The following is a 15,829-nucleotide window of genomic DNA, read 5'->3' on the forward strand; positions in this document are numbered from 1 at the left end:
TTCTAATCCATGGCAATTTGGTTTCAATCGATATTTTAAATGCTATTTTTATTAAAGGGAAGTAAGTGGAAATACTAATGGATTTTTAGATAAACTAATTCAGCTAAAACATGCCAGGTTTGAGTAATGGGGGGTTGCTTGGTTTGGAATCTGATTTGACAAACAGGAAAACATCTCTGTTACTTGGAGCAATAGAGCGAGCTGATCATCTTCTGTATTTCATAAATATTGCAGGTTTGTTTAAAGGGAACTTCTCTGCTGGTTTTCTCTACTGGTTTGCACCAATTGGTGCTTTAATAGAGGGTTTTTAAACAACATGCAGAGTCACTATTTCTCCAGGAAGAGTTTGCTCTGCTGCTCTTCTGGAAAGAGCTGGTTCCAGTTTGTTCTTGTTCATTCCTGCTGCCCCAGTGACTGAGCAGCTGGACTAACAATGACAATGCCACGTGTTTAAGTGACACCTGTGGCTGTGGAGTCATGATGGGTGGTGGGATGTTCCCTGTGCTGGGCAGGGCAGTGAGGGAGCAGAGAGTGCTGCTCTTGTTCTTGTGCTCCTGTTCCAGGGAGTGCTGTGACTGTGCCCAGTGAATGCTTCTGCAGTGGCAGCCAGTGCTGCAGGACAGCACCAGCACTGCAGCTCCAGTCACTGCAGGAGGAAATTGTTTCCTGGTGTTTAGAAACAAACAAGTGGCCTTTATCAACCCAGGGGAGACAAAACCCTGCAATGTATTTCTGTGTTAAAACACAGTAACTTCACTGTGGCCTCACCCCTGATATCTTCTGGTTAGTAACACTGTTTTAATCAGAAATACATTGCTGAGTGCTCGCTTGCTGGGTGAGGCAGCTCCAATTCTGAGTTCCTTTTTAAGTTCCAATATTTCCTGCATATCCATCTGTGTGCAGCAGAGCCCTGTGGAGCTGCCTGGGTTACAGCTCTGTGCCCTTACACTGTCCAAGTTGCCTCCTGTATTTACTTCTTTCTCTTGTTGATCTGCAGTGTAAATAAAATCACTGAGTGAATTTACAGATGTTTTCAACATTTACCTCTCCTGCCCCTGAGAGATTGCCCCTGCAGTAGAGTTTAGAGGAGCTTGAGGCAGCTCAGTTAATAGTTGCAGCCTGACTGCAGGAAGCTGGAGCTCTCCTGGAGCTCCCAAGCCCATGGTTTATAGGCTGAATTAGTTTGCTCCAAGTGAGTTGGGTGGTCACCTTCCCAGGAGAGCTCAGGTGATCCCACACTGCTCTGCTCTTTTCATCTTTCTTCGCTTTTAATTATTCCTACTCCTTACAGGTTTTTTTCTCCCTCAGTGTTGTCTGTGACCTAAAATTTGCTTTTTGCTGCCCTGAGGGGTAGCACAGAGCTCAAAAGATGTGAAAACCTCGAGTTGTGGCTGGGCGGAGACTTTTATTGTGCTCTCCTCAGCCATAAGCACGAGTCATTTTAACATAAAGACTCAGATTTCTAGCTGATGGAACAGTGGCCGAGTTGTTCTCATAGAGGGTGAAAAAGCCTTTTAAAGGGGGCCAGGATTAATTGGTTAATGTAGATATCCTGATATAACCTTTATCTTCCACTTCTGATTCTGGTCAGTCTTGCTCTCCCTCCACCTTTCTTCCTTCACAGAAAGGCAGGGCTGGGTTTGTGGCTGTGTATATCCAGCCCAAAGGCAGTGATGAAAATCAAGTGTTTCTTGGAGAAACTCTTCTTCACACTGTTCCTTTTTGACAGAGCTCTAGCCCATGGCTAAAGGTGTGGGGTGAGGATATTCCACGTGGTCCCAGTAACATTATTATAAAGTCGAACATTTCAGGAAGCTCCAAATTTTTTTCTCTGTCTTCCTAACATGAGACAATCTTTGTTTTCCAGTACCAAATATGCCCCAGCAGCGGCAAGACCAACACCACCAGAGCACCATGATGCATCCTGCCTCAGCAGCAGGCCCTCCAATTGTAGCTACTCCACCTGCTTACTCTACACAATATGTTGCATATAGCCCCCAACAGTTTCCTAATCAGCCTCTTGTGCAGCATGTGCCACACTACCAATCTCAGGTAAGAGTCTTTTCCATGCGCCCCATCAATCCAAGCACAAATAATGAAGTGGTTCAGAGCTAAATAACTCCTTGTGTCCAGTCCTGAGTCACCCTGAAGAGTTTCTGTGTTCTGGAGCACACGTGGTGATCTTGGAATGTGCTTCAAAGCCCGTAACAAATTTTAAGGTCCTAATGAATTTTAATGTCCTAACGAATTTTAAGGTCAGTTTAGAAGCTGGCATTTATTATTGATACGGTTTTTTAGCTCTTTGAAGAATTTCTTTAGGTCATGGCCAGCACATCTCCTGGTTAAGTGTTCTAAAAATAACATACTCGGTGGACTGCTCTTACTTCAAAGGCTGTTAAATCTACATGTGTAATTGGATAAATGTATAAGCTTAGTGCATTATTAGAGTGGCAAAAATTGGACATGCCAACATTTGCTGTCAGTTTCCAGCCCTTAAATTTTGGAAACAACTGGGACAATCCCAGCAGTGTGAAATCCTCAGCTCGCTCCGCGTTTGAGCGAGGCCGAGCTGCCGCCGTTTCAATCCCGACTGTTTAGATGACAAAAGTTTCTTTTGGAGTTCATTGTTAAGCCAATTAACTGTGTGTTTTTTTCCTTTGTTCTGCCTGCAGCATCCTCATGTTTATAGCCCTGTAATACAGGGCAACGCTAGGATGATGGCCCCACCAGCACACGCACAGCCGGGTTTAGTATCTTCCTCTGCAACACAGTACGGTGCGCATGAACAGACACATGCTATGTATGGTAGGAAACGTTTTGTGTTATATGTAACTTTTTAAGTCCTTACCTTGTGCAGGGGATGTATTTAATCTCAGCCTTCCAACGTGGGTATCTCAGTAGATGTGGTTTATATTTCATAAAATGATGATGATGAGCAGAGCATTTGAAAACTGAGCCAGCTGGTTCAAATGAAAACTCAAGTGTGCTGATTTCGGTAGGATGCCAGTGACCAAGATGAGATTTCAACCTGGGAGCTGCTAAAGAATATCTGCTGAAAGAAGTTTGTTGAAGTTCTCTTGATGCTCTTGATACATCATCCCTTGTTTGTTCCTTGATTATAATTAGTACTTGTTTTATTGCAAGGTTATGACCTCAGTTTCAAACTTGACTTTAGTTCTGGCAACTAGTGAAATGCTGTCTTTATGATACTACTGGCATTATTAACAGTATGAACACTGCTGTTTAAGCAAAATAAACCATGTGTTGCTTACCTTTCTCATTTGGTAAGTCAAGAACAAGTAAATGCAACAGCTCATGTATCGCTCTCACTTGGACAATTAGTCTCTAGCATTATCAGATGGGCATTTTTCACTTACAGTGAAGTGCTGAAAATGTGGGTTACCTTGTGACAAAAGTAAAATGTGCAAGAACTTTCTAAAGCATTATAAATGTATGATAAATCAAGGCCCAATTTGGAGGAAAAAGAGCTCGCTGCACAACATGCTATTGAAAGAGGTAGAGTCAAGGTTGTTTAAGGCTTGGAAATTGTCATAAAATGTCAAAACAGCAGATGGTCTCTTGAAAACATGGCATTTCAATACTTGTTATAGCATCTGAGGAAAAGTTTTATTGGGTCACGTATATTATTGACTTTAGATTCTAATAAAAGATTTTCTGTACCTTTAGACATCTTTGTATGTTTTCGGGTGCTTAGTTTTACACTGCTACTTAATGCAAGTCCATGACGTGTCATGAAAACTTACAGAGAATCTGGAGTTTAGTGGGAAATTAATTCTGATTTTAAGAGGTGTCTTACCCGTCTGAAAACATCTTGTCAGATCTCTGCAGTGGTGTGGTAACAGAGTTAAGCAACAAAAATAACTTATTTTGATGCTCAGAGGAAGAACATTTGAGCTCATTTGTGCTGAAGCTGAAATGGAAGTTACTTGTAGAGATTAATCTTTCTCTCACAGGTCCTTGCTAATTGTATTACTTTGATCTTTTCAACTCTTGTGTTTGAGGTGTCCATGTAAACAGATCTTCTGTTTGCTTTTTCATTAGATTAAATAGAATTCCGATAAAGCGAATGATCAAAGGCTTTCAGACCTTTATTGGTGAAAACCCTCCTCTCAAATTCTAATTAAAATAAAACCAAACATGAGATAATCTGAGATTTGATTCACAATGGTTGCCTGTGACTTTCTAGCAATTTCCCATTGTGCAGCATCCTTATCTTCTGTAATCAGTGGGTTCTGCAGCGTTGAAGTACAAGCCCGTTGCCTTGCTTGGCTTTGATCAGATGTCTGTGTAGTTTTTTTACTGATATTCTAACTTACAACTGTTAGATCTCATTTTGTGTTGGTTTTGCAGCTTGTCTGTTGTAGATATGTGACTACCTGCCAGTGCAAACAACTAAGTTGGGTCAAACTTGAGAATTCTTTGGTATTTCCTGCCATGTAATTAAATATTACTTTCCCAAGAGCACCTAATTTAACAGAAATGGCCTGTCCTCCTGTGTTCTTTCAAGTAGCCACTTGGTGACTCTTCTAAATATTCTCCCACCTTCCAGTAAATGATGGAGTGCTTGAAATTTTTGTTACTGAAACCACTGAACCCAAGAGGATCGTGAACTCCATGTGATAGACCTTTTTTAAGGGTGTGTTCTTGCCCCTGTGCAGACGTGTTTAGTGAACATGAACTGTCTCAAATGTACCCTTCACCTTCCAAGGTGACAGTGACACATGGAATGACTCCTGATGTTCTTCTGCAGCAGCCTCTCAATTCGCATTTTTGCAAGTCTTGCATGTGCTGAGTGCCTGAAGACCTGGCCCAGATAGACTGTGCTTCCTCAAAGTGTGTCCAGCTGTAACGTGTCCACTTCAGCTTCCATTTATCCATGTGTGGGAAAAGGCAGGAATGCCAGAGGTGAACCAGTCTGAGCTGCTTATGGAGCTAAAGAACATCTTGTTGGAATTGTTCACATCTGACTGAGTGACTATAAGAAAATATCCATAACCTATGTGCTGTCTTTTGGGAATCTTAAGTTTACCCACATTTGAAGTAAATATACCTGTGCACTTTGATTCTGGTCCTCTCTTAAAAAATAATTTGAAAGTACAGAATAACAACTTCCTGAGAAACAACCACCGCTGCTGCTTTTGATATTGCTCAAACAATTTCTCTTTTGGCTCTTAAAAATTGCTATCTGATTTTTAAAAGATATATTATTCCTTAATTTTAGCACTGATATCAGGATTCAGTGGGCCACGCTGCCCTTTTACCCTTCAAGGTACTGGTGCTTGCTTTGAGTTATTCCTGCAAAATTCACTCAGTTTTTCTCCTGCATATGTGGTAGAGAGAAGATGTCTGCAAGAACTACTGTGCTGAGACCTGGGGGTTGGGGGGAAACTGCTTATCAAGTATTCCTAAGGTGTGAAATGTTTTCTGGTAAGATCTGAAACTCCACCTTCACTAATGGTTTGGGACGAGTTGAAAGTCTGTGGCAAATAGTAACAGCCTGGCAGCCAAGAGCAATTCCTGTCGATTTAAAGGAGCCACCCTCACTGCCAGAATTTTGGGGTTGTTTTCCTTCCAGTTTTGTGAAGAGATAGCTGAATCCAAATTACATACAGTGACCTACACTTGGTGATAAGCACTCTTCCATTTTAAAGAAAAGTACTTTTGTCTAATGCTGTTTAATGGGATATTCCTGCACTTCTGGGATTTCCTTGCCAGTTCACAGTGTCACAACCCCGCTGTTGCCAAGAGAGAGGAGCAGAGCTGCCTGGTCCCAGTAACCCCAGCTAAAGACAGGACAGAGGAGTGTTCAGATCACTGGGGTTTTCCCCTCAAAATGGGGAAGGACAAAGTCCAAACAACTTCCTTCCCAGCCAGACGATAACAACGTCTGTGACACTTCAGCTGCGGAGCCACCCGTGTCCAGGAGAGTTTGAAATGTGACACCTTTACCTGCCACACAGCCGACCTGGAGGTGTCATCCTTCCCCTGCTCAGCTGCACCTTGGGTTCAGGAGGTTCTGTGTCTGTCTGGCAGCTGCTGGCTCGGGGTGGCCTCCCAGTCCCTGTCCTTGGGCTGCTGGAGTTTGCTGACCACTGTCCCAGTTTGGCTCCTGTGTCACACAAAGCCCAGACCAGGCTTCTGCTGCTGGTAGAGAATTTGGTTACCAAGTAGAGGGTGGATCTGTCCATTCCTGTGACAATGAACTTGTGTTAGTTTTCTGTGTGGCTGAATTGTTTCCAGATAATTGGAGTCCTCTGAAAAACTTAACTTTTGTGTTTAAGAACTTGTGTAAAACCAGACCTTGGTTTTGCACAGATGCATTTCCTGTTTTTTGTGCTCTCATTCCTGTCCCCGTTCTCCCTTCCCTTTTCCCCTTCTGCATATGTTTTACTGGTCTGGCGTTGTCTCTAACTTTATCTGGTTTCTGTCTCAGCAGTAGAGTAAATTCTATTCCCCTGATAGTACAATGGTGGATATAATATAAACTTCAGAGGATTCTCCAGGGACTAGGAGTCAACCAGTCACCAAACTTGTCTTGGAACTGTTCAGAATGGCAGTGCTATAGCTGATAAAGCAAGGGCCAGATTTTGCTCTAGTGTAATTGCATTTTAACCTTCTTGTTACAGTGGACAGTAATAGACCATGAATTGACATAAAGTTTCTTTTTGTGTTAATGAAGAACTGCAGACCTCAGTGTCAGAGTTAAGAAGGAAGGCTTATTTGAGATTTGTGTTTCATCTCCACTCATTTGTAAAACGAAATATCTAGCTCTGATAGCAGCTAAGTAAATAAAAGTATCTGCATGGTTCTAGAGTCTTCAAAAAAAGAATTTAAAAAGAAATTAAAACTGACACTGACCTTTCCAGAAGATGGGAAGTATGCACGTGGCAAAAGGCTAATTTACCTTTCTATTTCCCAAATTCAGCATGTCCCAAAATACCATACAGCAAGGAGACAGGCCCTTCTTTCTACTTTGCCAGTGAGTTGGGTTTTTTGTACTAATTTTGATTGTACAGAAAAGCACTTTCTAAAGAACCACATGTTAAAGGAATGGTACGTGTTGAGGGAACAAGTTTCCTTGCACCAAACCAGGGTGTGGAAAATGCAGGAAGATTCCTCTCAGTGGGCAGGGAATGGAGCTTTGGATCAGATTTATATGATCACAGGAAGCTGAGTTGTCAATTCTTCAAAAATTTATTTTGAATATGGAATAATCTCTGACTTCACTACCCAGTCTTTTTATCTGCAGCCAGAAGTGGGCTCTAAGAAATCCTTCCCTGTGAGAGTGGTGAGGTCCTGCCACAGGGTGCTCAGAGAAGCTGTGGCTGCTCCATCCTGGAAGTGACCAAAGCCAGGTTGGATGGGGCTTGTGGAGCAGCCAGGGATAGTGGAAGGTGTCCCTGCCCAAGGCAGGGGGTGGAACTGGATGATCTTGAAAGTCCCTTCCCACCCAAACCACTCTGTGATTCTGTAGCCTCTACTTAAACCTGTGGGAGCTGCCTTGCTCCCTTTCATGAGCCAAACAGGATTTTTACACCTGAGGAGTTACCAGCTTCCTCTAAAAGGAGAAGCACCTTGGGCCTCATCCCTTTTAAAAGCCATGGCTCAAGTTTTGAGCCCCTGGGAGGAAAGAACTCGAGCTGCAGCCGAGGTGGAGGAAGTTTTCTGTAGAGCTGCCACTGAAGGAGTGCTGGGAACAACTTGTGGTCATGATTGTATGACAGGGATGAGATGAACTCCTTGGAACTTTCTCAGTTCCATTCCCTGGCTCAGGTGGGGCTGTGCTGGTCACCAGCATCACTGGTGGCACTGGGAGAGGAGCTGGTGCTGTCTGGGCACAGCAGCCTGATGCAGCTCATCCACACTTACCAGGAAAGGCAGAGAACTGCAGAATCCTGCCTTGTCTGCTGGTGTTCAGCAGCTGCTTTGAGGAAGCTGAGGTTTGAGGGGGGTGCTTGCAGGGTGAACTCTCACCCAGGACATGGGAAAGGAGGAGTTGCAGTTTCAGGCTGTTTCTGTTCTTGCTCCTGTCCTGCTGTGGCACTTGTTGCTGTGTCTGTCTGTAAGTCTGTCCAGCCCATGCCAGGCACTCTCCTGGTTTGGTTTTTTTTGTTTTTTTGTTTTTTGTTTTTTGGTTTTTTTTTTTTGCGGTTGTTGTTGGGTTTTTGGGGTTTTTTTTGCATTAGCTCATGCAAGAGGGATGTGAGAAAAACCACTTGTTCTCCAAAAATCTCCTCTGGAGCAGATTTCCTGTGTTTGTGCCACACTGGTTCTGCCTGGGTGGGGGCTGTAGGATGCTGACCTGGGCTGTGTTCATGCCTCTTGGTTTGGTGCACTGAAATCACTTCAATAACCTCGTTCCTTTCTTGGATTATCGTTGAAGTCAAGTCCACTCTACCTGTGTAAAATGACTTCTTGAAATGTTTGTATGATGAAAGAAACATTTGCTATTTCTTTGCTTCCTACCATTCAGGTCTTTACTTAAATGTAGTTACCCTCACCATCTTACTGGCTCTGGCAATAGTTTTGAAGTTTGTTCACTGGTCAGTTCTTGAAAATAGGCTCTTAATGCATCTTTGGACCATGACCAACACTGACCACCATTGGCACCATTGAAATTCCAGGGAAAAAAAAACGAAATTACAAAATGCCACGATGTGGTTTCACATATTCCCTTGTAGCTGGGAGTTCTGCTTGATTTCTGCTGCTCTGACCTCTTCTGATTTCAGCTCCTTCTGTGGGTTCTGTGGCTGACTACTTCTTGTTTGCTCTCAGAAGTGGGGTGCAGTTCTGTAGAGCTGAATTCCGTAATTCAATCCCTGTGATGTTTTTCTCCCATCCCGTGACTGAGTCGCTCCCCTCCCCGTGTCCTGCCAGGTCAGTGCAGTGGAATATCTCACACTAGAGCCAATTTGATTAGAAAGATGCAGAAGTGAAGCAGGTCAGCCCAGGCAGAGGAATTTAAGGCAGAAAGGCTGAGAAACCCAGTGTATTTGTGCTGGAGTGAGCTGAGGTGACTGGCAGCAAGGTGTGTCCTTTCCTAGAGCTTTCCTGGCACATTCTCAGGTAATAGGTGGCCATTTGGAAAAATCTCCAAAATACTGACAATTGGGGAAAATGTTGGATAACGGGTTTTTGTTTTTTTTTTTTTTTTTTCCACCTCATGTCTTGTTTTATTTGCTGTTAATTTGTGTAGTGAGCTGTTTTGATGACCAGGCAAAAATTCCTTTAAAAAATCCCAGGGAAAGTGCTTTAGCTCTGGCTGAGCAGGTGAATTTTTCATGACTTTTACAAGACTCCTTTGACAGCCCTGCTGGTCTCAGAGATTTCATTGGCTTGGCAGGAATTACTTGCACTAACTAAACATGAAAAACCATTTACTCTGCTGGAGTTGGAGTCTGAGCTCTGGTTTTGAGCTGGGAATGCATTTCAGACCTGCTGAGTCGTTCTTGGTTTGTGTGCAGGGACTGGCCAGGATTTAGAGAAGTGCCCAGATAACATTTTTTGAAAGGCACTTTTAATATCACTATTAAAACATTATTTGCAGCAGCATCTGAAGTGGTTTTAAGCTTTACAAATTTGGTCATTAGGGTGACCTGCTAAAGACAAAATGAAGGAGAGGAGAAACGGAAAATGAAATATTTTCAGTATACAAAAATCCAGTGCTTCAAATCCAAAGCTATGGATAAAATATTACGTGGTTTTGGAAGAGCTGCCACTAAGACAAAAACCTGATCCTCCCCCTGTTTTTTTATATATTCTTTAGGGTGCTATTCCTTGGTTTAACGGGTGTCTTAAGAGAGAAATTCCTTATTGTTAAGTTTTATTGTAGAAATATTTGCTTCACAACAACTGAGTTTATTACTCTCTTGGCCATAAAGAACCAAAAGATGAATTGCACAAATGGTTTAATGGAGTCCCACATTATTTTGAGGGCTCTTAACAAGTGATGTGGGAAGCCTTGAGTATCTTACAACTTGGAATTAAATTTCATATACATTTTAAAGCCTCTTAAATGGAGGTGGAGTGAATTTGTACTCAAGCTTGCCAGCTTTGTGGCTGAGGCGCTGGGAGGATTGCTGGTCAAGCAAGTAATCCCTCCTTCCATTTATTTCTATTACTTTGACAAAGATAATAATTTCTGGCCTTCTTTGGAGCGTGTATAATGATGAGGTTGAGAAATTGTCCTCCTGTAGAAAGCCATAAACCTGGTACTGTAAAAATGATCAGTGTTGCCCTTGATAATTTTGGTCTTGCCAGAGGAGAAATGTCTGAAAGTCAAGTAGGAGCATGGCAGGGATGCTGCTGCAAAATACATTTTAGTAGTGATACCAAAAAAAAATAAAATCAAAAATACTTGGATTTAAAGCATAACAAAATGCTGTGGCAGAAGATCCTGCTGGTTTTGACAGTGTGCTTAGAAAATACTGAGGTGTTTTTCAAACCTCTCTCAATCAGGAGGTCTCAGAGTGTACAACTGTGCTTGCACATGTGGATAAGAACATTAGGATCAACTCCAGGCTGCAGGAATTTAGTTCATCTGCATTAATAGCCTGAAACTGCTCATCACTGCGAGGCCATTTGCTCAGTGAAGATTTAATAGAGCTTGCCAGGGATTAAGTTAAATGTGGCAGGCAGTTATTTTCTAAAGGAGGAACCTGCACAGAGGAGAAAAACTTCAATTAGGCAAAAATATCCTGGCTCTCTGTGTTCTGGTGAGCTGGATCGTGTCAGAACGTGGATTTTTAAGGTTTATAGCAAACAAAACTGGAGGAAAACTGCAGTGGCCATGAAGATCTTATATAATACCAACCACATTAAAAATGTATATAACCTGGTAGATACTCATCAGTAATTAACTTCAGAACCACCAAAAGGCACCAAAACAAATAAGGAGCAGACGAAGGAATTATCGAGGAGCAGGCTGATAGTTTTCTTTGGCTGTTTGCTTTTTTAGCACTTTGTCAGCAAAACTCTCCTTGGTCTTTCAGGCTGTGACATCAGAGGGATTAACACGTGTTGTCACGCACAGAAGTAGCTGCAGACACGGCCTGGTTGTTGCATAAGACCTAAAAGAAATAGGGGGAAACATCCTCATTTTTAGGGTCCTGCTTTTGCATTGCATGCTTTGTGTCGAAAAGAAGACTTGTTGTCATTATGGCTTTTCATACTTGCTTAGATTCCCTCAAAAGTTAAAAAAAAAAAAAGGATTTAGTGTGGCCCATTTGAAGCAGGACAGAGCAGGATCCAAGAAGGAACTGGGTGTTTGTTGTTGGAGACTGGCACAGCTGTAGCAACAGATGTGGCTTCACTGGGGTAAAAGTTTTCTGTTGTTCAGTTTCTTCCTTTTTGGGAATTTTGTACCTTATTTGCTTCTGATTCAAGGAATGAAGAATTCCGTGGCAGTGTTGGGGAACTCACAGGATGGTGGTGATCCAGAACAGATTGGCCTCGAGGGCAGAGGCAAAATGGGTTATTTTAGCACAAGAAAGTGGCTTCAGCAAAAATTTAATGCTCGAGCAGCCTCAGTTTTGTCAGCTGTGATGTGTTTATTTACTCTGGAGTGCACGGGCAGAGTTTGTGCTTCCCTCTGACTGTTCTGTGAGCAATTTCCAGAAGAGTAGCATGGTGAGGTTAGCCAGGTATAAGGCCAGAGAATTTTTTTTTGGATGGTGGAAATAAAAATGGCTGGTAACACCTTTGAAAAGTATATCTCAGGAAATCCTAAATTGTATGAAAATTATAAATTTGATCTTTGAAAGTGGTCTGTTTGACAAAACAAAAGATGAAATACTGCTTTTCTCTATGTAGTATCTGTTACGTTGTCAAATTAGGGAAGATGAACTGTCTAATTATGGTTGTTTATAGACTTTCCTGCCAAACCAAACTACACAAAAGCAAGGTAAGATCATCAGCTATTTGCAAGATAAATATATATTTTTTTAGAAGGGGGAGGGAATATATTTACAGTCTGAGTTGTAGAGAAATCTTCAAATGCAGATGGTGACTTGATAGAGGTTCATGTCCTGTACCTGCTGTTAAATATTCCTCTTTTTCATCCTAGTTTCCACTGGCTCACTTGCTCAGCAGTATGCCCACCCTAATGCTACCCTGCACCCGCATCCTCCTCATCCTCAGCCTTCTGCCACCCCAACTGGCCAGCAGCAAAGCCAACATGCTGGAAGCCACCCTGCTCCAAGCCCCGTGCAGGTAACACACCCCAGGGCCCGAGTGGCTGCAAATTGTGTTTAAGGGATTGCAGCAGTCCTGTGCTTGATGTTGATGTATTGATTTCTCTGAGAGGGAAAAGGGGAGGATGGAGCAGAGTCCGACCACTCATTTCTCCCTGTTCAGAGGGGATGGGGGATCTTTCAGTTTAAAGATTAAGGAAGGAGCATAATTGTGTCAGTGCTTTCATGCAGATAAATGCTGAGAAGTGTTTGATTGGATTTTTGGTCAAAGCAGCTGAAAACAAAGTGGTCCTTGGAATAGTGCTGCCTTCCTTAATTCCCTCCTGGGAGTAACTCTGGCTGCAGCTGTGAGGCACTCCCAGCTCCAGGTTCTGCATGGTTTTACCTGGCAGTCTGGGTTCTGTTTGCCAGCAGAAGCTGAGCCTGGTGGGCTTGTAAAGAGTTTCCCAGGAGCACGGGTGATCCTTAGATTCGCCATTTCCAGGCTCAGAATTAAGAGCACTTTCTCCTTAACAGGATCAATGTAATTCCTCAGCCCTAACCTAAATGATCTCTGTGTTTTCTTGCAGCACCACCAGCACCAGGCTGCCCAGGCCCTGCACCTGGCCAACCCCCAGCAGCAGTCGGCGATTTACCACGCAGGTCTAGCTCCAACCCCTCCTTCCATGACGCCAGGCTCCAACACGCAGTCTCCACAAAACAATTTTCCTACAGCACAACAAACAGTCTTCACCATTCATCCCTCCCATGTTCAACCTGCATATACCAATCCGCCACACATGGCCCATGTCCCCCAGGTAAACACAGTTTAACAACCTTCAAGACTAAATGTCTTAATGCCACAAAAGTTAGGACAGTCGGGCCTGCTGAAGTGATTGCCAATCTGTCACCTCTCAGCACAGACTTACCTTGTTGTTGTTATTTAGGTTTCTGTCTGTACATTGCCTTTATTTAGAATTTGACAAGGTGTACTTGGACCTCAGCTTCCAACACCTAGTGCATCTGCAACTGTAGTTTAATGAAGACATCTTAAGCTGGCACTGCTACTGAAATAAATTGAGCTCTCTTCCCAGTTCCTGGCTCCCATCCTTGTCCCTGCCCCACCACTCTGCTCACTGAACTGCTTGGCCGTGGAGCAGACCAGGCTGGGGACACAAGTCAGCTGAAATGTGCCTCCCCTACCCCCTTTTTAGGCTATTTCTTGGTCAAATCAGTTCCCTGCTCAGTCAGGTGCCTGATCCCAGGAAGAGCTGGCATACAGAAAGGTTGGAGGTGGGAGGTGAGTGCAGAAAGGCTGAATTGCTGCTTTTGGTGGCAGTTTCAGGCTCTGCATCGTAGACAAATTTTATACAAATACATCCAGAAAAGGACGTGTTTTCCAGGGAGTAACAAGGCGGTGTAGGGAGAGAGGAGAGAATTAAGGTGACTGCAGGACAATCCTTGCAGGGAGAAGCCTCTGTGTGTGTGGTGTGTGCGTGGTTCTAAATGAACTGCTTGTGCTGAAGCTCCCCAAAGATTGTTGGGCAACCTGAAACAGCAGTCTTTGCTTCAGAATCAGAAACTCTCTTCTCTTAACTGCTCTCTCGTGGTCAGCTCCCTGAGAAAAAGGATTTGGGGAAGGGAAGCACATGATAGATTAATCAAGAGCTCCATGTAAAGCAGTGTGACACAGATTTTCTGATGTTCACTAAATCTCCTGGATTTAGTGTCCCTTGTCAAGGAATGGGCAGTTCAATCAATAATTTGCCTGCACGATTTTTTCTTCAGACCAAGAACTTGGTGTCTGGCTTCTGCCTTCTCCTACAGGTTAACAATAGTTTGGGATAAGGTGACTAATTGTGATTAGGGATGTTAATCTGACAGGTGTCCAGTCCCTCGCAGAATTCTGATAAAATCTTTGCTTTGGTCCCTGGGACAGTCAGTTAAGCCAATAAATCAATAGTTCTGTAGGAATCGTTTTACTGATGTTGAATTTTTAGCTTTTTGATTCTCTTAGGCTTTTGATTTCTCTGCTTTTTTTGGGGGGGGAGGATAAAGAGAGGATGGCCAGAGCTGATGATTGCTGTGGCGTCTTGGCACGTCCTCCCCTTCTCTGGTTTCTGCCAGAAACAAGACTCCTGCTCTGCTCTGGTGTGAAGGCCCTGCTGTGAATGCCTGGGTTGTGTTTAGAGCTTCTCAGAGGGGTCTTGGCTTAGTGGCATGTCCAGTGCTGTGATTAGAAACATGAAACATTTGCTTGAAAGCCATGAAAGGGTAGAGCTGTGCCTGAATTGTGCCCTGGCCAGGCCAGGGGTGCAGGATGTGACCATTGCCTTCCTTTCTGTGTGCCAAGCAAACCAAATTAAACAAATCAGTTTGCAATTTTGAGTCAGAACTGACTGCTCAGGCAGCATTTTTAGCAATCACAGACAAGGCCTGCCTTGCCCTTGATTTTAACTTGTGCAGTCTCTTCTGCAATGTTTTTAGAAGGAAAGCTGCAATTTGTGATATTTACACCGAACTAATTGACTTTCCCAATGAGGTAGTTCCCTCAAAAATCTCTAGTGAAGGCATGACTACAGTTCTGTCAGAAATTTTAAATGCATGTAATTATTCCATCGTGGGGAAACGAATCACTGGATTTTATAGTTTTTTAGCAGCCTCATTCCCAGCTTCTAAACACAATTCTGAAATACCACGTAGTAAGAATTTCAGTTAGGCCAACACAGGGGATCAATCCAATTTCCCTTCAGGTTATCAGATGAATCTTGAGCTGGTGGATATCTCACTTGAGAACCAGTACTTTAAAATTCATTAGAGAGTGCTGTCAGCTGCCAATTTACAAAATGTTTGAGCCACAGCAGAAAAAATTTATCCACTGTGTGTATTGACTCCAGCTGCTCTATGAATAGCTGCTTTATAATGATGGCTTCTACAATAGCATGTTTGTCAAAGTCAACGTGGAGCCAGTCCTGGGAGGTATTTCTGTTCCACAGCCTGATCTCCTAAACCTTTTTTTAGAGCAAAAGTGAGATTTGAATTGCAGTTCCTGCCTTTAAAGGCTTCTGGGGTGCTACTAACACGTGCAAGTCTGATCAAAGAGTTTGGGGAATGTCTGTGATGAGTCAAGTAACCCTTTTTGTCTTTGAGAAATAAAATTCTAGCCACTACCTGCTATCTGTCTTTACTGGCATGGGAGACCTGTGAGGCTGCAGTTCTGGGATATGGTAGAAGGACAAAGCAAACCTTAGGTACAAATGATGGGGTTTTGGTTGTTTTTTTTTTTTTCCCTCAGCAGAAATCCACTGAGAGCTCTGAGTTCCTTTGTGCTTTTAAGAAATGAATGTTTGCTAGGTTTTAAAATAAAAGAAATTGATGACCTCTAGAGACATGAACTGCTCTGAGCTTAAAGAACCCACCAAGTTCCTGAACTTGTTTGCCAGAGGTGATCAGCCATGGGAAGGATTAATCCCCTTCTCCACTGAGACTTAGCCCTGATTGCTCAGATTACACAAGAACTGCGATGAGCTGAACTGGAAGCAGAACAAAGCTGCCCTGAGAGTGTGAAGGGATGAAATCACTCCTGTCAGGAGGACTTGGCTGAGCACTGTGTGGGCACAGGTCACTGGAGAGGACAG

The 15,829-nt window shown here is 43.2% G+C and overlaps 1 protein-coding gene across 14 annotated transcripts in view; it reads left to right on the forward strand.

Moving 5' to 3' along the window:
- The window catches only part of ATXN2 (ataxin 2), a 49,375-nt gene that overhangs the window by 31,389 nt on the left and 2,157 nt on the right, over window positions 1–15,829 (forward strand). For 13 of the 14 annotated variants that reach the window (XM_038152715.1, XM_038152713.1, XM_038152716.1 and 10 more), the window contains 4 exons: window positions 1,868–2,052; window positions 2,673–2,805; window positions 12,086–12,231; window positions 12,782–13,009. In XM_038152715.1, the coding sequence (XP_038008643.1) occupies window positions 1,868–2,052; window positions 2,673–2,805; window positions 12,086–12,231; window positions 12,782–13,009 (692 nt within the window). The remainder of the gene's footprint in view (window positions 1–1,867; window positions 2,053–2,672; window positions 2,806–12,085; window positions 12,232–12,781; window positions 13,010–15,829) is intronic. The other variant, XM_038152712.1, reaches the window with a different exon arrangement.

The sequence above is a fragment of the Motacilla alba genome, chromosome 15, assembly GCF_015832195.1.
Source record: "Motacilla alba alba isolate MOTALB_02 chromosome 15, Motacilla_alba_V1.0_pri, whole genome shotgun sequence".
Classification (NCBI taxonomy): domain Eukaryota; kingdom Metazoa; phylum Chordata; class Aves; order Passeriformes; family Motacillidae; genus Motacilla; species Motacilla alba.